The following is a 26,528-nucleotide window of genomic DNA, read 5'->3' on the forward strand; positions in this document are numbered from 1 at the left end:
TGGTTGTAGCCCTTCAAATTTATCCTAAAAGGAATCCAAAAGGAGCAAGTTTTTTTCCTCTAACATTTCCATGGAAATCCCAATGGATCTGAGGGGACAAGCAAAAGCATAAACAAGCCCTAGCCCGTTTGGCTCAGTGGATAGGGAGTTGGCCTGCGGACTGGAGTCCTAGGGTTCGATTCCAGTGAATGGCACATGCCAGGGTGAGGCTCAGTCCCCAGTAGGGGGCGTGAAGGAGGCAGCCAATCAATGATTCTGTCTCATCCTTGATGTTTCTATCTCTCTCTCCCTCTCCCTCTCCCTTCCTCTCTGAAATATATATAATTTTTAAAAAGCACAAACAAGAATATACGTTAACATATGGGTTTTCCCCCTCAGAGTGTGTTGTTTTGATTTGTTCTAAGAAGGGGAATTTTCTTCAATGTGGCACTTTTTTCCCAAGTGGAAAACATTCTTTTTAAAAATATATACTTTTCTTGATTTCAGAGAGAAAGGGAGAGGGAGAGAGAGATAGAAACATCAAGGATGAGAGAGAATCCTTGATCTGCTGCCTCCTGTATGTCCCACACTGGGAATTGAGCCCCAACCCGGGCATGTGCCCTGACCGAGTATCGAACTGTGACCTCCTAGTTCATAGGTCAAAGCTCAACCACTGAGCAACACTCGCCAGATGGAAGCATTCTTTAAAAGAAATTCTTAAAACAAAAAGCATAGTTAACAAGTGAATGGTTTAAGATTTTCATGACATGGTTTGAAAATAAATGATCTGTGACATATATCAAAGGACTTCCAACCACTGACCACATAAAAAAGTAAAACAACAAGTCTACAATAGGTACAAATTATATACATTTATTTTTTAATAATTTTAAATAACACTCTTGTATAAATTCTTTTATATATTCAAATCATACACAAATTTAGAAATGCATCATGAAGCCTAGTACAACATACGTATGAGAACACATTTTTAAAATTTGTGTTAGAATTTTAGTGACATAAATACAAGTTTAATGTTTCAGAAACATTCTCTAATTGCTTGGGCTGAAATTTAATGTATTACAGAGTGCTTGTGCCTAGCATTAAAATTTAACTTTAAATCGTTTAGTTTTTGCATTAACTTAAATCTGGAGCCCTGGGCTCACATTCCAGGGCTGCTGTCACAATTACTGCGCGTAGGACAGATTCCCAACTGCTTTTGAAAAAGCATCATTCAGCCACTGACATTTTAATGATCCATAACCCGTAGTCCATTTGATATTTGACTTCTTCAGATGAATCAGCATGTTCTTCCTGCTTTTCCCCTTGGCATAGTCACGGCTCAGGGTTAAAGAGAAAACTTGCATTCATCTTCCATTATTACTCCCCTGCACACACCAAACTCATTTTAGCTCCCAAACTCCTTACTATCAAGATCATAACAGACCCAAGCTTCTTCATGGATGAAGCCAGAAATGCTTTCCTTACTCTAATAGGTTACATTGGGTTGCTTTTTACTTCTCTAAACTTTTGTCAGAGAGCTTTCCTTGAGATGTGTAAATTCAACTCCTATCCATATACTTCAAAATGTATGAACCAGGGAATGTTCCCCACATGTCCTACAAAAAAGTATAGGACCAATGTAAATAATCTAATAACTCAATCCCAATTGAGGCTGTCAGGAGGAAGTACTGTTGTCAGGAGGAAGTAACTTTCTGCCTCCAAAATAACCAACTCATCTGACCAAAATGAAACCGGGGTCAGTGAGTGTTGCTTTAATGGTCAATTTTCTTGGGAATATTGGGCTAGAAAGTAGTCATATAATTTGATGCTTCTATAAATCCTCTTCCCCCCCAAATCTTCCATTCCATGTCTACTCTTTTATCCTCTCTTAAAATTCAGGTGTCCCTAAGAGTAACACATTAAGTCCATAGGACCTTAGTATAAATGAGGTTTAGTTTTTATTATCATTTTTCTCTATAACTGGAGAAATTCTTAATAAAAGACCTCTGGGAGCTAGAGGATAGAGGTGAGGGAGGGGAGGAAATAAGAAGACAAACATACTTAACAACACTTAGAACATCGGTCAGAAACGTTTAAGTGCTTGTTAAAATGAATTAATGAAGATAAAAGTATTACTCAATAGCAGTATGTTATTTATCCATTATATTCAGCTAGCCTTATTTGAAAATAAACACATTTCTAATCTCTAGACAAAAACTCTTCCAGTACTAGTCTTTCTAAAGAACTGATGGGATCCTCGTGCTGAATGCCATAGTTCATAGGATGGATCATGCCTTTAGAGAAATGAATATTGTGTAATGCATTCCATGCTAGTTTTCTAGTCTGATTTTGGTGGTAGATCACTTCATGATTGACTTAAATTTTAAAGCAAAATTATTTCCACCAGAAAAAAGAGGGGACATGAAATATTACTTAAAAATGTTTAAGTCCTTCATTTTATTCCATTGGGAAACATTAAAAACATGATCTAGGACTGTTCATAAGTTTAAAGGTAAACATTCTTTGTGATTTGTTTTTGCAATTCCTTCTAAGGTCTGTTTCAAGGAATCTCTACATGGCCAGAATCTGGACTGTTTGGCTTTGGTTCATGCCCCAATAAACACTCCTTTCTCTGTTGGGTTAACTTCTGCTTATCAAATGTTTATTTCTTGCCATCATTAATCCCTGGCTTTGAGGGGTGGTAATCCGGGGAAAGGCAGGTAGGTATGCCACTTTGCAAAATTCCTTCAAATGTGCAGTGCACAGTCTATACACACATTGTGTGGCAACTGCTTGGGAATGCAGGTTTTCGCTCCCCATTTGGAAGGATTAATTCACTTTAATGAAGCACAAACAGGTATTTTTATTTTCTTATCACCAATACTAGCTTCAGATAGTAATCTTCCTGTGTTCTTTCCACAAAGTCCTTCATAGGTGTATGCCCTGGATGGCACCTTGTACTTAACAAATTAGAAACATTCACAGATGGGACTCCTCTTTCCAGCCTTCTTGTGTCTGTGGTTAGGCAATTTCTGCATCAGCATGTAGTTGAAAGAATATGTGCTTCAAATTTAGGAGTCCTAATTCCAAGTATAATAGTGTGTAGTCTCGAACAAGACATTTAACCTCATCTATAAAATGGGGACAGCAATTACTTCCTCAGGGGGCTATTGTGAACAACAAAAGAAACACATATGCAAAGATGCTTTGCAAATGGCAAAGGGCTATAGAAATAACTTATTTTAATGTAATGTAACATAACATAATCTCTACTCTCATGAGCAATGGCCAAATAAATATCCAGAGCACCTCAAGTTACCAGAAGTAGATTATCTGCCTTTACATCCTCCAATGCATCATCTCCAAACCCTGAGAACTACTCAGTGGTGTCCTACAGAGGGATGGCCAAATTCCAGGTTTTCCTCTGGGGAAGTTGGCAAAGTTGTCAATTTAGATTTCCTAAGTCTAATAAGTCTTTATTCTTTTTTAACCACTTGGACAATTTTCTGTTCTGCTTAATAAATATCTACAGTTATCTCCTGCCTGCTTTTTCTGACTTTAATCCACAATCTGCCTACATAACAGATGAGAGCAACAGTGATGGCCTCTGGAAAAAACTGCCCCTAAAAACAAGGACTAACCATATCTCCTCAACTACAGTACTACCCTCACCTAGACAGGAAGATAGGCGAACTGTAGCCCTGCAGAGAGATGGTACATTCCTCATGGTATATGAGTGATAGGCTATGTTCAAATGTAGGAGATTTTTTTTTGAGCTGGGGAAGATAAATATAAATATTTCACAGGCATGAAAATGGGATGCCAAGTAATATGATGGCTTTTCTTTTGGAACTTAAATATTTATAATTCCTTTGGAAAACTATATTTTACATTAAAAAGCATTTTAATGAGGCTATGTTCCACATTAATCTATATAAAATATAGAGTGGCTAATGTCTAATTAGGTGAGTAGCTTGGAGAGTACAGCCTGTGTTCCAGCTAACAATCACTGACTTCAAAATCTATTGCTTGAATCTGTAAGTCAAAGAACACATAATTCTATGTTTAGAATGAGAAAGGGAAAGAAAGATTAGAAACATTCAACCTTTTAAAAATTTCAACGATGTCCAAAGAGGGAATAAGAATGACTGATGCTCACCAGAGTCCCAGCTCTAGCAATATTGCCATCTATTTTACATTATTTTAACCAATCCCCATATTTTCTTTTTACAACGCCATTAACTGCTGTACAAATACATTCTAGATGATAAAATATGACATGATTTTTTTACAAATAGATACAAATACAATGTTGACCAGATATGCTACATTAAATATATACACCTTATTTCTCTAGAGGCAGGAATATTCCTTATTTTTAGATAATTCATCATTTACACTGAGACCCTAAGGAGGACTATCAGCTTCCTACTTCCAGATATTGCCTTCCTCTCTGTACCATTAGAAGCTTATCCTGTGCCTTAATCCTATCATTGAGCAAGAATTCTGGAAGGAAAAATGAAACCCTTCTAAAGACCTTGTTGGGACTTTTCTGCTCCTATTTTAGAAACAATCAAGATTGTTTATTGTGATACAGCCCAGACATTAGCTTTTCCTCAATGATGTCTTTCAGTACAGTAAATGAATATTGTCCCTGAACCTCCTTTTAAAAAAAAGTGTTTCAGGAATGGAGATGAAGTCTTCCAGTAGTCCTCTCCCCCTCCACATCCATCATCCTGTTTCCGCTGGTTGAGTGAACACTCCCGAAGAGTCTATCTGGAGGTCAATGCAATTAGGGCTGCACTATGGGGTTCAGCCTTTCTATACTCCCATGTGGTTTGTACAAAAATATACTTTACTTCAAGTCCTTATTGACAGTGACTGCTTTAAATCTTCATGGTAAACTAAAAGTAATAGGCTAAGTGCATTATGAATTTGTACCTGAAGACTTCGATGCACTATATGCCTTTGCTTTCTCAGCAAACTTTACCCAGGCTTTGTCATTCCCAGGGGCTGATGCTGTCTTAGTGAGCACTGTGGTCTAACAATTCAGGAGAACAGGTCTAGCTCCTTAGGCTTTGTAATTATGCATGGATGTTGTCAGAGTCAGTTGCCCATTGGGAGCCACTTCATTGCCATCATCTTCCAACAATCCTGACACGTCTGCATTGGGAATGCTGTCATGGTAGCTGCTGAAACTGATATTGTCTTCTTTCAGCTCGATGGTCCAAAAGGGGGCATTGAGTTTCCGGTTTTGGTACTCCCGGTACATATATACAGCCCCCACAAATCCCATCAGCAGCACCACCACAATGATGATGACAGTCAAAATGATGATGTTAAATTGGGTCCATGAAACATCAGCTAAAGCTGACGTGCTGTTTTCAGCAGAGCTTACTGAAAAGATAGTTTGCAAGGTGGTGGGGGTAAATGTACTATTTATAACAGGGGTGGGCACTGATGTGGTCAAAGAGGCATTGGAAACCAAAATGGTAGAACCTTCAGGTGTTGGAACAATAACTTCTGAAAATAAAAACAGAGAATGAAATGTAAAAGACAAAATTATCTAGTTTTAAGAAACAATAAAAGAAATACATGGGAGTGGAAGTTGATATGGCATGTTGACATGATAGTCTTCTTTAAGGTCATGCAAGTTAAAAATAACTTTTAGAGAAATATAGTGAAAAGAATCAAGATTTAGAAAGCTTTATTATTATATGCATGGCTAATATTTAAAATGTATAATATCTATAGTAAAATATTTGGGGAAATTCTAATGTTGGAATTTTCCATCTTTCTTTACTCTTGGATAGATTCATACAAATTCTTACAAAGACAGTAAATATGTCACTACTGAGTTCTAAATCACTTGGTTAAAAGTGACAGGGATATATGACAATCATTTGAACTACAATAAGTTCAGCATGTCTGATGGCATTTCATAAGGGCAAACTTCTGTTCAAAGGAGACAAAAATGAAATGGGGGGTGGGGGGGACTGTATTTCTAGTTACTTCTGAATAACACAATTTAAATACCCAAAGTTAATGTCAGTCAAGAGAAAAAAGAAACTTCCTTTAATTTCATGTGTAGTAATTCTTTCTTGTGTAGATTTTAGCTATTTTATAATTAACATACTACACTTTGTACTTCTAATGCAGCATAGCTCAGTGGAAATACCAAAGGCTCTAGAATTAAGTAGAAGTTTGTGGTTATAGGTAAGTCAGTTAATCTTTTTAAAACTGAGATTCCTTATCTATAAATGGGAATAATAATATCTACTTGGCAAAGTTATTGGGAAAGATTAAATGAGATAACATACTATATAACATTGTTATTTTTTAATGTTCACAGTGCTTGGCACATAGTAGTCATTCAACAAAATAATTACTTTTATCTTTATAATTCATCACCATAATCATCCACATCAATTTATCCTAAAAAGAGGCATGTTTTACATTATTTAATAACTAATAATCACCACAGTCCTGACAGCTAACTGTAGACAAGGTATGCCTCCAAGTGGGAAAGAGAAATGAGTGACAGGATCTCCAGGCTAGTGCTGAGGTTCAATCTGAGTTTCATAGCCTGGATCACAAGAGAATAAGGATATCAAGAAAATGGCAAAAGGGCAACCCTTGCCACAGGCTAAGTGTCCATCAGCCCAATATTCAACATCTGTCAGAATATCAAAGGGTAGTTTGTAGAAGAACGTGGTCTAATCTCTCTGTGACCTAGTAAAGCCTAAATATTCTTAACTCATCCTGAATTTCTAATCATTAATTTGTATCAAAACCTTCCTGAACCTCCCTATAAGAAACATTTTGCCATTTGAGTAACCTTTTCTTTTAAAAATCAAAAGGAATATTATTACTATTTCCTCCATTACACATGGGAAAACTTAGGCCCAAAGTTAGGATAGATGCTAAAACAAACTCATTTTTCTCAGCTGGAACTTCTAACTAGATTAGAGGTCCCTATTTAAAAAGACCTTTGTTGATCACTGGAGGTGATGAGAATACAGGAAGTAAAGGATAAAAAAAAATGATAGGACTTTTAAATTATTAACATAAAAATAAAAGTAGATGAATAGAAAATGTGAAAACACTGCAATGACTTGGTCTTGGTCCTCAAATTTCTGGAGTTGATTTTGGAGTATCAGGAGAGCAGCAGGAATGGAAGGAATTCTCTTTAGGCAAATATCTATCAAAATCTATTTCCAGAAAACTCCTCTTGTGGGATTAGAAGGTTTTATAAAGCAAAAGGTAGCTGTCCTGAAATTTTCAATGCTAGGCTTAGATATTAAATTTACAACCTTAGGTGAAGTTTACCTTTCTTGATGCAATTTTCTTCCAGGTCTCGAACATAACCTTCTAGGCAGTTCTCACACAAAAACCCAGTGGTGTTATGGAGGCAGTTGATGCACTCTCCACTCTCGGGCTTGCAAATCTTTGGAGTTTTAATTGGGTCCACGTGGCCATGACATTGGCACTTCATACAGATGCTGTCATAATTGTAATAGCCATTTTCACATTTATTGCAGTTCTGGCCTGTGTAACCCTCTTTACACTGGATACATTTAGGTTCCAATTCACCCAATTCTAAAACAGAGAGAACACCAAAATAATTTAGTCCAGTCTCAAGCTCCAATTGAAAATGCAAAACAATTACTAGTTCTCAAAATGGGTTATAAGCTTTCCCTACTACCTCCTCTCAAACTTAAGAGACACATGGAATCAAACTAAAAATCTACACAATTATTTATTGTCCAATTTATTGTGAGAATGATGGGGCCACAGAAAACCTATTCAGTAGAGAACAAAAGAAATATGCTTGCATAAGAAATCTAAATAATTACAGTGAATAGGCACTCAATTTTTTATCCTTTCCTCTTTAGTCATGACAGATTAAATAAAATATGCTTTTAACAAAAATTTCCTCATTCCTCTCTCAAGTCTCATTTCACATATGTATTTGGATTTAACTGCAAATTCCTTGAAAGGAAATTTTTGCTGTTTTTATAACTCCCTTTCACCTGCAGCACCCAGCACTTTATGAACACATTTTATACCTATTGATAACTGATTCACTCCTTTTGCTCCTAAAAATAAAGATTTAGAGAAAGGTCTTACTTATGATACAACTGCCTGTAGATGTCACTGCTGAACAAGGGCAGCGAAAACATTCTTTAGTGGCATTGGGACTCTGGTAAAATCCTTCTTTGCATTCTTCACAGTGGTCCCCTTTGCTATTTCCCCGGCAGTTTAAACAAGCACCTAAAAGAAGTAAATTATTTTAAGAAGTTAAAGATTTACTCTGATAGCACAGTAACTTTATATAAATCATACCTGCAACCAAAATATCTTAAGAGATAACAAGAAAAAGTTATCCAATAGAGATTGGACAGAGTTCAGTTTCTACCCCGTCTTACTTCTACATTGGCCAGGTCTGCAAGTTTGCTGCCCTCTACCAGATTGTAAACTCTAGGGAAAGGTGATGAGAGTTGCAATAAGCCCTTGTTGATTGATTGCCTACATCAGGGGTCCTCAAACTTTTTAAACAGGGGGCCAGTTCACTGTCCCTCAGGCTGTTGGAGGGCAGGACTATAGTTTTAAAAAAAACTATGGACAAATTCCTATGCACACTGCACATATCTTATTTTGAAGTAAAAAAACAAAATGGGAACAAATACAATATTTGTATTTGCATGTGGCTCGTGGGCTGTAGTTTGAGGATCCCTGGCCTACATACTGAAAGTAGGCTAGCTATTTATAAAGAAAAAATAAAAACAATCTAAAAATCATTGAAAGAAAATAGATAAAACTATACTATTTGAATCACTGGGATACTGAATTAAATAAGTGAACTAAACCTATATGTTATAAAGATGAATAAATCTTAAAAATAATGTCGGTTGAAAAAGCAAATTGCAAAATGATATATATGGAAGGAGAGTACTTACTTTTTTTGTTTAAGTGTTTTTATTGCTTTCAGAGAGAGGAAGGGAGAGGGAAAGAGAGACAGAAACATCAATGATAAGAATCATCGATCAGCTGCCTCCTGCATGCCCCCCACAGGGGATGTAGCCCAAAACCAGGGCATGTGCCCTGACCAGGAATTGAACCGTGACCTCCTGCTTCATGGGTCGATGCTCAACCACTGACTGAGCCATGCCAGCTGGGCTGAACTTCTTCAACTTTGATTATTTTTATTGTTATTGTCATTAGGAGAGATGGTTCCTTTCTCACTAAACTCAGAGACAAAATTTTGAAAACATACATTGCCACATGCAAAAAGACTTTTCCTCAATTATTTCACCATTTCATAGTTTATATATAAACCTGTCAAAAATATAGCAAGTACTGATCATGTCTACAGGCAGAAGGCAAACTTTAACCTGTCAAACAGAAAGAAGGTCAAGCTCATATGAACAAGAAAGAGAGTACCAAGAGATAAGGTCAAAGAGAAAGGCAGGGCCCCCTGTTAAGTCACGGAGCACCAGGTCAGAGAGGGGGCCAAGGGCTGAGTGGGTTCTTGGGGCTCCCAGAGGCCTCCTCTAGTATCTACGTCCATACACCCCGAAAGCTCCCGATCTTGTCTGATCTTGGAAGCTAAGCAGGTTCAGGCGTGGACTTGGATGGGAGACCGCCTGGGAATCCCGGGTGCTGTATGCTTTTGTGTGTGTGTGTGTGTGTGTGTGTGTGTGTGTGTGTGCGCGCGTGCGCGCCCCAATCCTCCCTTTGTCGGTGTGTGTGTGGGGGGGGAGACCTCTCCCAGGGGCTACTCTGGGAACTAACCCCACCCCAAATCAGGGAATGGTATCTCCCACCTTACAGACAGCACCCCTGGATTGGAGGGGGTGCGTCTGTTACATGTTTGAATTTTATTCCAAGAGGCCTTAAGCATGGGAGTGATATTATCTGGTTGTTAGGTGGAGACTGGACTGTGGTAGGGTGAGGGTTAGGGGATGAGAGAACAAAAGAGGAGGCAGAGATCAGATGAGTGTCAAAGTAGTTCAGAGAGAGGACAGTGGCTTAGACAAGGATGACAGCGGTGATCATGAACAGTGGTCAGACTCTGGGTGTTATGTTGAATGTCAAGCAAAGAGAACTTGCTGATGGATTGGATATTTGCAATAGGAAAAGAAATAAATAAAATATAACTCCTAGGCTTTGGGACTCAGCAACTGGGTGAATGGTGCCAGTCACCAAAACGAAGAACACTAAGAGTAAAGCAGATTGACTTATAGGGTAAAATAGAGATTTTTTGGATGTGTTAGGATTATGATGCCAATTAAAGCCTTCAAGTAGAAATGTCAAAAGTATTGTTAGATCTTTGAGTGTGAAGATCAAGAAAGAAATGTAAATCTGGTCATCAGCACATGTGTAGATGACATTTAAATTAAATCCAGGGGGCTGAATGAGATCATTTAGGGAGCATATAAATGGAAAAGATAAGAATGCCAAGGGCTGAGCTCTGAGGCACTCCGGTGCTTACAGCGGAACAGAGAAAGATGTAGCAGAGCCAACTGCGATGGGGAAAAAGAGCCCCAAAAGTGTGATATCCTAAAGTGAAGAAAGTCATTGAGGAGTGAAGGAGTGTTCAACTCAGTCAAGCTGCCATGGAGTACTATGAATACATGAAGGAGCTGAATTCTTTTTTTTTTTTTTTTTAATATATTTTATTGATCCTTTACAGAGAGGAAGGGAGAGAGATAGTTAGAAACATCGATGAGAGAGGAACATCGATCAGCTGCCTCCTGCACATCTGCCACTAGGGATGTGCCCGCAACCCAGGCACATGCCCTTGACTGGAATCGAACCTGGGACCTTTCAGTCCGCAAACCGACGCTCTATCCACCGAGCCAAACCGGTTTCGGCAGGAGCTGAATTCTTAAAAAGTACATAATATGAACAGAAAGTTCTAATTTAAAAAATAGTCCCCCCACCTCCATTTTAAGGAAAACATGTGCTCAATAAAGAAAATCTAGAAAAATATAGAATAGAAAGACAAAATAATTACCCAAAGAACTGTGTCAGTAAGATTTTGAAAGGTTACTTGACATCTCCATATATAGAGGTTTGGATTTTGCTTTTTAAATAATCTAAACGTATCCCACATGTCATTTTTATACCCTGCTTCTTTCACTCTCATGTTGTTATATATCATTCTTTAAAACATTTTAATGACAACATAATAACAGTTTCCATTTATTGATTGCTTATAATGAGCAAGGCACTGCATTAAGAGTTTTATAAGTATACTAGAGGCCTGATGGACGGAATTCATGCAAGTGACTCAGCTCTCGCAGCCCCGGCTGCCTTGGCCGGCCCTCGTAGCCCCGGCTTCGTCCAGAAGGTCGTCTGGACAGTTGTTTGCTGTTTGGTCTAATTAGCATATTAGCTCTTTATTATATAGGATTGCATTGAATCTTCACAACCCATGAAGCAGTTACTGTCATTATCCCAAATTTCTAGATTAAAAAAAAAAAACACAGGCTAAGAAACTTGCACAGGTAGATTTCACTTTCTGTGCTCTTAACCATGTATTGCCTAGATAACATAATTTGCTTCATTCCCAGTTAGAAATAGGATGGTCTAATTTTTTAGCATTATAACTACCACTTTGATGAACATCTTTGAACATAAAGTTTTTTATGAATTTAGAATTATTTTCTTAGAATAGATTCCTAGAAACAGAACTACTGAATCAAGAAAGAATTTTAAGACTTTTGATACACACTGTCAAACTGCTTTCCAAATTTCCCCCCAATATATCTTATCACAAAAAGGTTACTTTAAAGTCTATTTCAATATAAAATACAAGGTATAGAGAAAGATTAGAGTGAGGAAAAATAAAGACTATGAAAACATCATAAGTGGCCACCAGAGGGCAACCATAACACAGCACTCCAGGGGAAAAAAAATCTCATTTTAGATGAAAGACTAATTTTATATTAAGCTTACAGTTTTAAATCAAGTATTGGTGATGCTTCACATTAGATTCCATTTGTATTATATTTCAAAACAGAGAAATCATTTATTTCTATTATTACTAACTGTTTTTAGAAATCATAACCATGAAAAGGATTTCTTTTGCCTTAAATTATCTCCAGAGCAAGGACAGGTTGGAATTTACTTAACATTAAAGACAGCTAGCTTATTGCTGCAAGGAAAATAATTAGTTACAACCAGCAATGTGGACTGTTTCCTGGTCCCGCAAAAGATCTAGGGAGCAATTTAAATCAACTCAAGCCGAAACCGGTTTGGCTCAGTGGATAGAGCATCGGCCTGTGGACTGAAGGGTCCCAGGTTCGATTCCGGTCAAGGGCATATACCTGGGTTGCCGGCACATCCCCAGTGGGAGATGTGCAGGAGGCAGCTGATCAATGTTTCTCTTTCATCGATGTTTCTAACTCTATCTCTCTCCCTTCCTCTCTGTAAAAAAAAAACCCCAATAAAATACATTAAAAAAAATAAATAAATAAATAATAAAAATAAATCAACTCAATATGATAAAGCATTTCTGCCATTACCCAGGATTGGAACTCATGTATTATATGTATTTCCATTTACTTGTTCATTTATTTTTAAAAAATGTTAGTACTTACTATGTGCCAAGTTACATGCTAAAGATAGTGTACAATGGTGAACAAAACTGATGTGGAACTTACAATGTAGTGACTAAGCCTTATGTGACTCATAATCACAAATAAATATATAATTATGAACTGTGATAAGTGCTATCAAAAAATACAAGTGTGTATAAATGGGAATTGTCATTTATCCTGGAGCATCAGGAACTGCTTTCTAATGCAGTAACCTTTAACCAAAGCCCTGAAGGCAGGATATGATTTATTAAGGTAAAGGGTCCAGGTTGGGGATAGAGGTGTATTAGAAAGGCCATTCTAAGCATCCTGAATTTTTGTTGGGGAAAAGAAGATTTCAAAATTAAAGACCAGAAATATTCATTGTCTTTAGTTTTTTAATACTTTAAGTTTGCCTAAATGTGGTTTTCTTGTTCTTATACTGCTGAGGAGCCTGGCCAGCGTGGCTCAGTGGTTGAGCGTCGACCCATGAACTATGAGGTCATAGTTCGATTCCCAATCCAATAGAAATTGAGATGGGTTGAGGATGATTCACAATCTCAGTATGAGTCAGTTCACCAATGGTTCATCACAATTCTTGGTTGTGGCCCTCTAAGACTTTTAATTGAGAACCTAACAGGCCTGAGTCTTCTCTACCCTAAAAGACTGCAACAGATACAGCACTTCCCATCAGGTCCTACTCGCACCTTCAAAATCTGGCAATGTCTTGAGAGAGAGATGGCTGTATGTTGTAGCCAGTCCTCTTTAAAGATATTTTTGGTCTCCTAAGCACTATAAGACTGAGATTTCTTTCTACCTTTTCGGCTAGCCTTCCATCTCCTACACAGTCAGCTAAGGTCCTAAGAGAAAAATGGCCTTGTGTTTAGAGCTCCTCTAGTTTCCAATCCATCACACAAGCCCCAAATGACTGCCAAAATCTCTTCTTGTGTCTCTTTCCTCAAAAAGCATTCCTTTGCTTGGGCTAACCTCTGTTCCTTAGCCTTTGCCCAGAATCAGCAAATGTCCCCTAGAAAGGAAATGGCTATGATCATCAGCTCACGTAGAAAGAGTTCTACACTTCCTGGAACTTTAGTTTGTATCATCCTCTTTGTTTCCACAGCTCTCCAACCAATAAGATTTTTGAAATTTATTTGTATGTTTTTTTTCAAGTTTTTGTTGCAGGAGTTTGGCTTGCTATACATCCCACTTAAAGGAGAAAGACCCATACAAACTATTTAGAAAGAATCAACCTACAGATGAAGGACCTCAAAATAAAAAGAACAATGGACTGATTTTAAAAAAAGATACGGAAAGAGTGTGTACCTGTGAGGGCATCACAACTGGTAGATCGATTATTGCATCGGCAGGGCAAGCAGCCACTCCTACTAAAGCCATAATATCCATCTTGGCATCGATCACATGCAGAGCCGGTGACACCCACTTTACACTGGCATTTCCCAGAACTGCAAATAAAAGCAAAGACAATAAGCAAAGTAAATCAGTTTAAAATTGTGTTGCTAACATCCCATCATACGAGGATCTTAATGTAGAAATTATTTCAATTAGAAGTATTGGCCTTGTGTTTAGGGATCTTCTAAATAGTATGACTTTTGGCTGTACCCCACATGTTTTTCCATAAATATTCTATTAACGCAGTACTAATACTAATAATTTGTGACAACTTAATCCTCTACATTTAGGAAGTTTAAAATAAATGATAAAGGAGCCATGGAGAATATAAGTCCCAGAGCTTAGAAATCGTTGTTCATTAAGTACTGGGGCATAGAACTGATACCACTGCTATATCTCATTCCTAAATCATTCCACAGTTCCACCAGCATCCACACTGCCCAATCTGGAGATGAAAAGAAAAACTACCTAGCCTTCACCCAACCCTAGCTTCTGGATGAAGAATATGAAGACCAGGATCTTAATGAAAGTATCAACTAATATCCATTTAGATGCTGGAAACTTGATATAATTTTCTACTTTAGGTACAGGCTATATATTAAAATATTTCTGGTAATTTAACTGGAATTCACAGTTATGTAAAATGACTATATGGTGACATCTATCACTTTCTGGATTAAATCCATATAAAAATTATAGATGATCAAACCCAAAGGTCTAAAAATCTAAAGAAAAATAGTTTATTTAGTATCCCAACTCTTCCCATTAATCTATTTACTTTTTCTTAGATGATCATTACATTAATATCACCTCTTTCCAATCAGTGAAACTTAAACCTCTGTTGTCATTTTCAAGTCCTCTCTACCTCATGTTCTTATAATCACTCACTCAAATCCAATATTTCACTAATTTATGTCAAATTTTCTTTCAAAATATCTCTTGGTATTGTTATTTCCTCTACAAACATTTCTCTTAGAATGTCTTTCCTTCTCCACCTCTCAAAAATTTCCTATCAGGCTCATCTTTTTCTATGCAACTTTTCTCCAAAGAGATCTTTTGGCTTCCTGACTTCACATTCTCTGCACCATAAATTTTAACCTTAACTATGGTCTGTTATATATTCATATATACATATACATATATATATATATATATATATATATATATATATGTATACACACACACACACACACACACACACATATATCTTGCTTCTCTAATTACATTGTTAAAGACCTGAGGCAAAGACTGTATCATGCAGGGGTTTTTTATTATCCTCAAGACATAGCACAAGCCTATGGATAGTGTACTATAACTATTTTCATTTCATACATCTTACTTGGTAAGTTTGCTGAGTCCAGGGACTGTACTTAGCCATCTTAATATCCTCAGAGTCTAGTACAGTACCTAGTTTGTTGTAGGCACCTAATATATACTTGACAAATAAATGGACAAGAAATACACAAACTGAATTTTAGAGCTTAAATACTGGAAGGGAAAAAGGTGAAGGGCTACACTAGTTACCTTTCAGAACAGCTAAGATTCTTCCCTTTTTTCCAACAGTATAACCCTTCTTTATGTGATCATTCTGTATCTCAAATTTTCAGGCTGCATCTGAGTAGATTTTGGCACCAGTGATATAGAATGGGAGACAATCCAAGGTAGAACTGCTTCTCAATATAATTTTTTTTAGAAATTCAGCTCCTAATAATGAGTCCCATGGTGTTGTTAGTTTTAGTTCAGGAACCCAAGCTCAGATTGTTAGTACTTACACATATCATCAGTTAAAGTAATCCCCTACTATTTCCCATATTCCTATTTCTGTAGTAAAAACAGAAGTTCTAAATTTGAGAGTTATTGGAACTTTGGGTTAAACTTTGCAGAATGGAAGTAAAGCAACTTTCAACTCTGTGTATTCTACTTGTAGCATACAAACCTAAGAATTATCGTTTTATGTGAGATAATATATAAATAAATAGAAGCCTGGCTTCCAAAAACAGATCTACATGGTATGTTTTTTAGGGTTTTCCTCAAACAAAACCAGTCCAGAAGGGAAAGAAAGCCAGGCTTCTATTTATAACAGATCTTAAAGTCTTGTATCCTGAGAAGTATCCTATCAACATCTTTCTATCTTAAAGCTGCCTAGTATATTGGATTGGTTATTCAATTTCTTGACTAACAAATAATTTACAGAAGATGTAAAATGGAAGCATCTGAAAGCAGGCGTGATGATTATGATGATGATAAAAACAATGAGCCATCGTTCATTGAGGGACTATGTCAATTATATATTCTCTCTAATCCTCAAAATAACTCTACTAGGTGAAGGTCATAATCCTCATCTTACTATTGAGGAAATGCAGACAATTTAAAATTATTGTCCACACCTAGCAATTATTTATACAAAGACAGATTATCCCCCTATACCATGCTACTTATCCTTCCCTAAGTTTTACTCTAAATTTCTACAAGAAATTTGCCTGCCAAGCAACTTGACACCCCTTGAGTATCAAGCTTCATTATGTAGATTCCAAGCACCACAATTCACCATTTATTTAAGTTCTAATCCCAGTGAGCTGTTTCTACCTTACCCAGGATAAACCTCCATCTCTTTTCTCACTGCCAGTAAATTTTAGGACTTCCTAAACAAAAGCTAAGAGGTCTTAATGCTTGAAGAGAAACTGCCTAGCAAAGTCCAAGGTTCTCAGAAGATAAATCCCCAAAATTGTGATGCTTAGTTAAAGCTTAATTAAAATTTGTACTGATCATAGTATAGAAGATGAGCATTGTTTTTAAAATGCTATAGAAATTGATTATTAACAACCATGTCTCTTAAGTAACTTTGCAAAAAATTTAAAGAGAAAAGAAACACCCCCCACATATATATGTGTGTGTGTGTGTGTATAGATATAGATATAGATAGAGTCTCATACAAAACTATCCCAAGTTACTTAAAGATCTAGTAACATAAATGTGTGTTCATCAAAATGAACTTCAGGAATATCTTATGACTCAACAAGAAGCAACCAGTCAACTTAAGTCTTGCTATATTGTCAGAAAATTATAAAGGATATAATGTACCTTTCAGAGAATGGCTAACAACAGTTCACTAGTTCACTAGCCAAATTCCAAAGCTTTTAAAACATTAACCAAAATAGGCTTGCTTCTCATTTCTCTACAGACATTAGATTATTCAGTATATAGAAGAATAGTTATTTTTAATGACAGTGTTTGCCCAATCCACCACCTATAAGAAAAAGGTATAATCTTAGAATACCTAATAATATATTAATAATTAATTAATATTATTGCTAATTAATAATATATTACTATTATAAGGTACAGCCAGTGTTCTCAAAGCAGATGCTATTCTTTTAAGTGGATTTTCCTTTTGTAGTTCTGCTCTGGGCACTCGGAAGACTAATTTAAGCAGGCATCTTTCTCCCTATAGTATATGCTCCTTAGCTGATGATTTTTTTAAAAATCCATGAATGGCTTTAAGAATCTTGATAAAACAGTTAAATAGTCTAGACACTATGCTTCACTTTTCTTGAGTAGATTTCAGAACAACAGGAAAGGAGATGCTTTTCTCTCTCTTTTTAAAAACATATACAGAATGGAGTGGGGAAGTTTAATTGTGAGGCTGCTCTAGTAGGCTTTTCCACCATGCTGCTCATGGCCCATGGCCAAGCTCTGCATGTATAAGAATTAAATCACTCAGCAAATATAAAGCTTCCCCTGTGTGACTTCTTTTATAGAATAAAGCCTTTACAACACCCCCTTTCATGGTATCCCTCTGTTAAAAACTGCTGAATGCTTTTTGAAGCAAAGGTCAATGGTATAAATGCTAAGAAGAAAAAAAAGTGGGTCTGTTAACAAACCACTTATGCTTATCCATAGGTTTGAAATGAAAGAATCAAAGACTCACATATTCATACCTAGAGAATAAGAGCAGACTGGAGTTTGAATAGAAGTCAGAAATCTATACTACTGAAATAAACTAACAAAGAATTTAAGATAGAATTGCTCATCTGATGTCACTCTTTATAGATATGAGTTAGCTGCTAGTAAAGTATAACATGGTATAGAGAATGATATCAGAAAAAAAGAATATATAATTAATTATAAAGTAAACACAAGCATTGTGGAACTAAGCTGCACTAAGTATAACTACAAATATACTACACATATCTTACATTATCCCAAATGGAATTCTCAGATTTTCTTATGGTGTAAGTGCTTAGAGACTTTATCACAGTGATAGGTATGAGCAACTATTACAAGGTTTGAACATTTAAAAATTATTTCTTAATATGTAAACAAGTAATGTTTTCTGAAGTGAAATTATTAATATTTCAAAAGGAAATTCAATGTGTATCATCTCAAGATAGGGTACATATTTATATCATACAAGCATTAACCAAAATGTCTTTTTAAAGATTTTGTTTTGTTTAAGATGCATGGGTGGAGAATCTTCAGAATTTCCATTGTTTTATCATCACACTGGCTAGGGTGGGAAGGGTGGGACACAGGAAGGGAGGTATCAGGGTCTATGGAAAATTCATAGCCTAAGGAGATAGGGAGAGCAAATTCCAGTTCTGCTAGTAACTAGCTGGGATCAAGTATTTATTCCATCTTGGACTCAGCATTCTCATTTGTAAAATGAAGGCAATTATACCAAACTCTGTATGATTATTGTGAGAATTAAAGATTGCATATTGCATATGTCTGGCACATAATCAGTACTCAAAAATGAAAGGAATATGAGGATAATAACAATGTCCTAGAGCTTGAATTTTTTTCCTGAGAATTGTAAGGAGAATGGGTTAGGTCAGGATCTCTAGTAGGCAAAGATAGACAGACTAAGTTATTTACTTTTCAAATTCTGTTAACAAACTTAGAAAAATTGAAAGAATTTATATGGTAATTACTAGATTGAAGCCAATGTGGGTAGGAAAAGAAAGCATATTATTGAATACATGGTAGAAAAGGTTTTGGGGAAGAGAATTAAAAATTGAGAAGGGCAAGGATCAGCAACTCCTACATTAGGCAGGACCAAAGCCAGGGAGACCTGATGTGCTTTTGTACCAACTAGCTAAATGATTTAACTTTTTTTTTTAATTGTCATATGTTTTGGCATGTTTTGTTATAAAAAAAAAACATTGTCTATTTTCTTCCTAATATTTACAAGCTATAAAATGTATGTATGGCATTCCTTTAGCTATCATGTTATTAATTTTAACTCAAGCAGTCACAAAATAACCAAAGATACAGTTCTAATTAGGGGAAATTAATTTATTAAGAAGCTTTGCTTTTCCTCTTTCCTCCTTCCTCAGACAGTTTACATATTGGCAGTCTGACAAAGAAAGAGAAATAGAAAAAATAGATAATCAAATGCATCATTATTTTCTCCCTCTTTTTAAATAAATAAGTAAATTTAGTTTAGGGAGAGACTGAAAGTACTAAAATTACTGAAATTAGAGCCTGAAATTATTAGTAAATTGTGGATTACAAGCACTCTCAATAATTTAAAAATAATATTAACAGAGAGCTAACTCTGGTTGGGTGGCCCAGTTGGTTGGAGCATAGTCCTGTACACCAATAGGTGGTAGGTTCGATTCCCCATCAGGGCACATACCTAGGTTGCAGGTTCAGTCCCCAGTAGGGACACAAATGGGAGGCAACCCATCGATGTTTCACTCTCACATCCATGTTTCTCTCTCTCTCTTCCTTTTCCTCTCTCAAATCAATAATTAAAAAAAAAAAAAAAGACAGCTAGAAAACATTTTTCTAACCAGAAAAAGCTTTTACATCAGAAAATAAATTCTTAATTTCATGTCTGTGTCATATTACAAAGGTAATGAAAGAAATAATTTTTCCTCTTTTGTTATGAAATAAACTCAATAATTAAACATTTTGGCAAAAGACTATCTGCACTTAGTGTTCTTCTATCTACAATCATGGAAAAGACCATTGTGCAATGAGCAAAGCTCCTTTTCTAGAGGGGGAAAAAAGGATAGCTTTATTAGTTGAAAACATTGGGCCATTATGCTAAACATTCCTTATATTTTTTTAAAGAAAATAGTCTAAAATATGTTTAGAGGAAATCCATAGTCAGACAGAAAGTCTCAATACTCAAAAAGGATATTACCTAAGTACAAAAATATTTTTTGATAGCTGATCTTACCAAAATCAAATTTAAACGTTTACTTAAAAAGTCAGAAGTAAAACTTAATGGCAAAGAAAAATAAAAAGTGTCATATTTCCCAAACCACAACTTGGGAAGATTTAGTTAATTTAACTAGGAAAGTTATTTCTTACTTCCGTAAGTGTTTTTTCTTTTTTTATGGAAGAAATACAGCCATAAGCATTCTCAAACCCACACGATTACTCCGTTATTTGATTTGAGATTTCCGCATTTCAAAAGTTCATTTTGGAAAGAGAAAAAGCATGAAGTCCAGTATAATCTTCTTGAAAAGAAGATGCTTCTCAAATATGTTAACATTTTTATTCTTTTGTAACCACTGCAAAAGTTTCGCTTAGTGAAACGGTAATTATTAATACTTGATTTGTATACATGCTATGTCACAAAAATTAACTCAGAGTGCCTAGAATTTAGAACTAATTTTTTCACAGAAATGACAGCATAAGGGGTGGCTTAGTTTCCAGAAGAGCAAACAAAAACAAAATGTTTATACTGATAGTGCTGAGGACCAAGTCCTTTAAACCCAAGTCCTATGCCTTTGAGTTCTGAACCCTTAGGTGATGGAATGGTCAGAAGGCAATATTAACATTTACTGAATTCATACTATGGAGTTATAAATAAAATACATAGCACAAAACTTATATATTTAAAAATAAAACTTCTTAAACTTGATGGTATCTCAGATCTCTATGAGAATCTATTGAATGTTATTATATGTTACAGACCGCCTCCACAGAAATATGTACATATTCACCATAACATTTCACATGCTTCCCTCCTCTTAGGTTAAGAACTTCTGATCTTGAGCATAGGAGCATATACTAACCCAGAAATGAAGACCATGGGATTTTAATGTAACAGAAATAACATGGGATATGGTTTCAGAAGACTTGAATTGACTCTTCTCATCACTCTGATATTTAATAAATATCCAAGCTTGGGCTCATTATGTAACCTTTCAATTAATATTTCTCATCTTTAATTTGATAGGTAATCATCCTTATCTACCTCTTGGGATTGTTGTTAGAACCAAGTAAGAAAATGTACAGGAGAAAAGAATACTGTTAATTGTAAATGACTTTGTAAGTAGTTATTAACATTCCCTGGAAACTACTGAATTTATAAACACAGGTGCAAGTTTGGAAAACCCCAATTATTGAAACATACGAGATAAATAATACCAGAGAATTCACTTAATACATAAAGAACCAAAATAATGAAATTAACAATTTTTAACCTAGTCCTATATACTTTGAATGCCCCAGTAATCATGGCTGAAGCAGTTATGTACCTTTTCATAGGAAATCCAGAGAAACTTCAAGTTAAAATATATCTCTCTCTGGGATTAAAAAATTTAGATATTTTGAGTGGAAACCAAGTCCAAGGAGAAAAAAGATGAATAGTCCCATATTTCTCTCTCTACCCTCCAAGAAACATTTCTTGCTATGAAAAGAACCATCTGAGATGGAAAAAGTCATGCTGATTTAATTTTCTTTCAAGGGACACAGGAGAAGACAAAGCCTTCTTTGTGGCAACAAGCATCCTTGTATTTCAGCCTAAGTCTAACATAAGTTTGAGAAGCTCTTCTTTTAAAACTTTAGAGAAAAAAGATATTTAAAACATTAAAATAGGTTGTGAATTTGATTGAATATTCTAATCACAATGTCATACATCTAAAATGGCAGATATCTATGCCACCAGAATAAGTGTATTTCCTTATCCTGATTCCTCTTCTGGACTTCAGGCCAAGAATTATCCAGAAACAACTTCGTCCTCATAAGAATATAGTAATATTATCCATATTCCCTTGACTAACTGCTCCAAATAACAATTCTATTAACTTTTTATTTAGAAATAATACTAGATTTAAAGAAAAGTTGTAAAGATAGTACAGACAGTTGTATATCCTTCACCCAACTTTCGCTTACATTAACTTATCATATAAACATGGTATATTCATTAAAACTAAAAATTATTAACAGTGCTATAATTTTTAATACTTTTAACTAAACTATAGACTATTATATTTAGTCTAATTTTTATACTACTGTCCTTTTTCTATTCCATGATCCAATCAGCATATCACCTTACATTTGCTTGCCTTGTCTCCTTAGCCTCCAATCTGACAGCTTCTCAGCTTTTGATCTTGAAGCTTTTGAAGAGTATTGGTCTGATATTTTGTAAAATGTTTACCAATTTGAGTTTCTTTGATGTCCTGTCACAATTAGACTGAGGTTATATTGAGGAAGAATATGACAGAGATAATGTGCCCTTCTCATTGCATCTTATTAAGGATTATATGATAACTATATAACTTATTACTGATTATGTTATTATCTTGATCATGCAAATGAGAATTTTTCATGTTAGGAATCTGTCTATATGAGACCTAAACTTAGTATGGTTATCATGCTTATTTAGAAAATAAGTAGAGGTTCAGCCACTCAATTAATAAACCCTAGGACCTACTAAAGGCAGTCTAGTCAGACAGGCATTGGTTTGAGCCTGTTTCTGCCACTTACTAGTCTGTTGGGGAGCAAATTATTGAAGTCTCAGTTTCTTCATCTGTAAAATAATACCACTTCAATCAGTTGCTATTTTATTCTTATAACATAGTACATATAGCCCTAACCGGTTTGGCTCAGTGGATAGAGCGTTGGCCTGCGGACTGAAAGGTCCCAGGTTCGATTCCAGTCAGGGGCATGTGCCTTAGTTGTGGGCACATCCCCGGTAGGAGGTGTGCAGGAGGCAGCTGATCGATGTTTCTCTCCCATTGATGTTTCTAACTCTCTATCCCTCTCCTTTCCTCTCTGTAAAAAATCAATAAAATATATTTTTTAAAAGATAGTACATATAAAGCATTTAGTCTGGTACATAATAAACATTCAATAAATGTTAATGTTGTTCATTCTGGACTAGATAGTGGCAGTAGTAATGTTAGTGTATTGACCACGTTGTGTGACATTTTCATCTTAGAAGGAAGTCAAACTACAGATCAGAAAAACACTATATGTTTGTAAGATTTTAAAAACTTTTAAGTGTAGTAAAATGTCCTAGCAGAGAGATATTTAACTTGAGATTAAATTTGTAGTTTCTTTCTTTTTTAGCAAGAGAAGTTTATATTGGCTTTGCCATTTGGGCAGGGATAGAAAAAAACCTGGAAGTAGGTCTTCCTGACTGGGTGAAGAATCATTTAAGTTAGGTTTCCCTTAGCTATGTAAGTACTAGAGGGCTGGTGCAAGAATTCGTGCATGGGTGGTGTCCCTCAGCTTGGCCAGTGATTCAGGCCTATAGGGCTGGCCTGCAACAGGGAGGGACCACAGGAGGTTGGCTGGTCATACGAGGTTGGCTGTGGGAGCACACTGACCACCAGGGGGCAGCTCCTGTTTTGAGCATCTGCCCCTTGGTGGTCAGTGTGCATCATAGCGACCTGTTGACTGGTCACCTAGTCATTTGGTCATTCAGTCACTTAAGCTTTTATATATACAGAAGATATAGTGAACAAGCCCCACTGTTCATAGAGAAGGGTTTAATGAGACCTTTTGAATACTGGAAGAAGGGGGGTTAGGAATTTGTTAGGTAAAATATTCTATAAAATGTCCTTGATCAGTACTCTTGGAGCTGGCTTGGACAGTGGGATGTGGCTGTACGTATAAAATTGGAGATGATTGTTAAGATCTATAACTTTGGAGTCCCAATTTAGAGCATTTTTTTTTAAAGAACTGTCATTAAGGGAGTGGATTTATCCTCCCTTAAAGAATTGTTGCTGCCAATGATTCTGGACCAATAAAAACTTCATCAGAATAGTGAGCAAGCATCATCTGTCAGGTTGTTCAACCCAGGCCTCAACCCATCAATTTTATGAAGGAGTGGCAAACGACAATCTCAGTGAACTAATCAGAATCACGTTCCCTTAATACTTAGCATGAGATGAAGATTGACTCATAGAGTTATTTAAAAAAATTTTAATTAATTGGTGGAGAATGGGTTGCCTCAAAAGGAGGGCACTGGATTTATGCTGAGGTATATGAATATCAGAGGAATTGACTGGGGAAAAACAGGTATGCCTAAATTTGAACACTATTTGTAGAAAAGTTTGTCAGTTATATAAGTTTTCGACTTCCCCATATCTATTATGTTTGTTACCCAAACAGGCCTTATTATAAAGATGAATAGTTTTAAAACTCTTAAAAAATAAAGGGCCCTTGAATTAATTTTAGCAACACAGAAAGAACATGAGTATGGGGACACTGCTTGACATTCAGCAGCAAAGCTTATGGAGGCATAAAAATACCAGGGGATACAGTGGGTGGGAGCAACTACTGAAGCAGAGGAAAACAAATTAAATTTCTGCAGCCTGCAACAAAGGAAGAATGGTAAGCTCAGGGAGAGAGTATGGGCCTGAGAAGGAACACTAGGACTGAGCAAATCCTTAAATTCAACTTAGAAATACAAACTACCTTTAGATTTGTGTGTATGTATTAATGTAAAAATCACAAACTTTCCAGAGAATTATGCACAGAAACACTGCATATCACCATTCTCATTATTCTCCATTCTTTCAATATTCTACCCATTCTCACTATTATTACTCTAATTTTGGCCCTCACTACTTTTCATTCTGTCTCTAATCTTCTCCTATTTACCCCCATCCATTCTACTACTGCTGGAACACAGTGCTGACCGTTCTTCTGCCTAAAAATTGCTTTGTGAATAAAATCCAAATAATTTGTCTGGCCCTTAAGGCCATCTGTGACCTGACCCCAGCAGGATTTGTCAAATTTATCTCCTTTACCCCTACTTCTCTTACACCTTACATCCTGTGTAAGCACATCTCTGAGACGTTAATCTTGCTGTTTCCTATTCTGTAGTGACTTTCCCACTTCTGTCTAAATCCTTTCCTTTCTTCAAAACTAACTTCAAAAGCTATCTCCTCAATGAAATCATCTCTGATTTTTCCAGCTATAAATGATATCTCCCAGTTTCTTAATCCCCTTGACTTTTTATCTTAATGTTTTATGATGTGGGTCAGTTTTGTATATATTTCTTATTGACCTTACTAGATCAGAAGCTCCTTTGGTCTTCCATTGTCCTGTTTATCCAGCACAAAATGTGTTGAACAAATAAATACCCTGGTACTAAATATAGCATTTGTATGAACTTGGTTATTTGTACTATTAACATATGCATAACTACAGATTTGAGGGAGCTACTCAGAAGCAGCATGATATTTTAATATTATCAATAACAAAACTTTAACTTTAAAATATTTCTTTTAAAAATTTCAAACTGACCTAGAAGTGGCTTAATATAAATGAAAAGAGAAGAGTCTGTACAATGGTTTAGGGAAAGTAACATGTTCCATCAACAGCAACTACATCAATTCACTGAGACATGTTAATGTTCACAAAGGTCACCGAGAGCTGGTGGGGGAAAAGTACTGCGATGTTTGTTTTTGTTTTATTTTCTCATTCATTTGACCAAAGCTGATATCTAAGTAATAATTAGAAGACCAGGAGGACAGATCATGTCCTGTATTGAATGGAGGATTTAAGATAGAAATGCACTGAAAAACGCACAGAGCTTTCCAAACTGTAATAGCATTATGTACACTTAAACCTCAATACACTCAGTGCCTTTTTCTGAATAATCCCCTGTCTGGCCATTTATTAACATTCAAGTTTTAGTCTAATTTGTTTTACTATAAATTTAACATGATACTTGGTATAATGTGCTTAACATAAACCATGTGGTACTGTACAAAATTTGTTGAAACAAATGAATCACGATAGGTCAGAGGCTGAGTAGAGTTAGCTGCTTTTGATCAAGATGGTTAAAATTCTTCAAGGAAAAAAATATTAAAGTGTACCAAAAAAAGTTAATTTAAACTATAGATTGGTATGATTGCAACAATAACAATAGGGATATAAAATAAAGTTATTTTAAAATTAAAGCTATGAGGCTTTGTTCTGTTTTCCTGTAAAACAGCATGAAAAATGCGAGTTAAAATTTCTTGACTTTGGTACACTATGTATATGCAACTGTCTACCAGACATCTCTATCTGAGTTTCCCACAGTCACTGAATGAGCATGTCTGAAAATTAACATCATCATCATGTCCCTCCAACTTGCTTATTTACCTATATTCTTTATCCAGTTAATGAAATATTTTTTCACTCATGTGCCCATGTGAGAAAGAAATATGGGAGCTATTTCTCTGCCTGTCTTATTCTATACATACATCAACTATCTAATCTTGTAGATTTTATCTTCCAAATATTTCTTACATTGGTTGTCTGCTCTCCAGCGCCATTGCCGGTCAATGCTTTACATCAGGCCTTTAATCT

At 35.8% G+C, this 26,528-nt stretch overlaps 1 protein-coding gene across 2 annotated transcripts in view; it reads right to left on the minus strand.

Annotated features, from left to right (window-relative positions):
• Window positions 1-831: 831 nt before the first annotated feature.
• Window positions 832-26,528, minus strand: part of MEGF9 (multiple EGF like domains 9) — an 88,141-nt gene continuing 62,444 nt past the window's right edge. Inside the window, exons 3-6 of one of the 2 annotated variants that reach the window (XM_036329849.1) lie at window positions 13,890-14,029; window positions 8,113-8,256; window positions 7,312-7,581; window positions 832-5,505 (exon numbers count right to left, since the gene is read on the minus strand). In XM_036329849.1, coding sequence (XP_036185742.1) covers window positions 5,054-5,505; window positions 7,312-7,581; window positions 8,113-8,256; window positions 13,890-14,029 — 1,006 coding nt within the window. In that variant the 3' untranslated portion in view covers window positions 832-5,053. The remainder of the gene's footprint in view (window positions 5,506-7,311; window positions 7,582-8,112; window positions 8,257-13,889; window positions 14,030-26,528) is intronic. The other variant, XM_036329850.1, reaches the window with a different exon arrangement.

The sequence above is a fragment of the Myotis myotis genome, unplaced genomic scaffold (assembly GCF_014108235.1).
Source record: "Myotis myotis isolate mMyoMyo1 unplaced genomic scaffold, mMyoMyo1.p scaffold_m19_p_12, whole genome shotgun sequence".
NCBI classification, from domain to species: Eukaryota; Metazoa; Chordata; class Mammalia; order Chiroptera; family Vespertilionidae; genus Myotis; species Myotis myotis.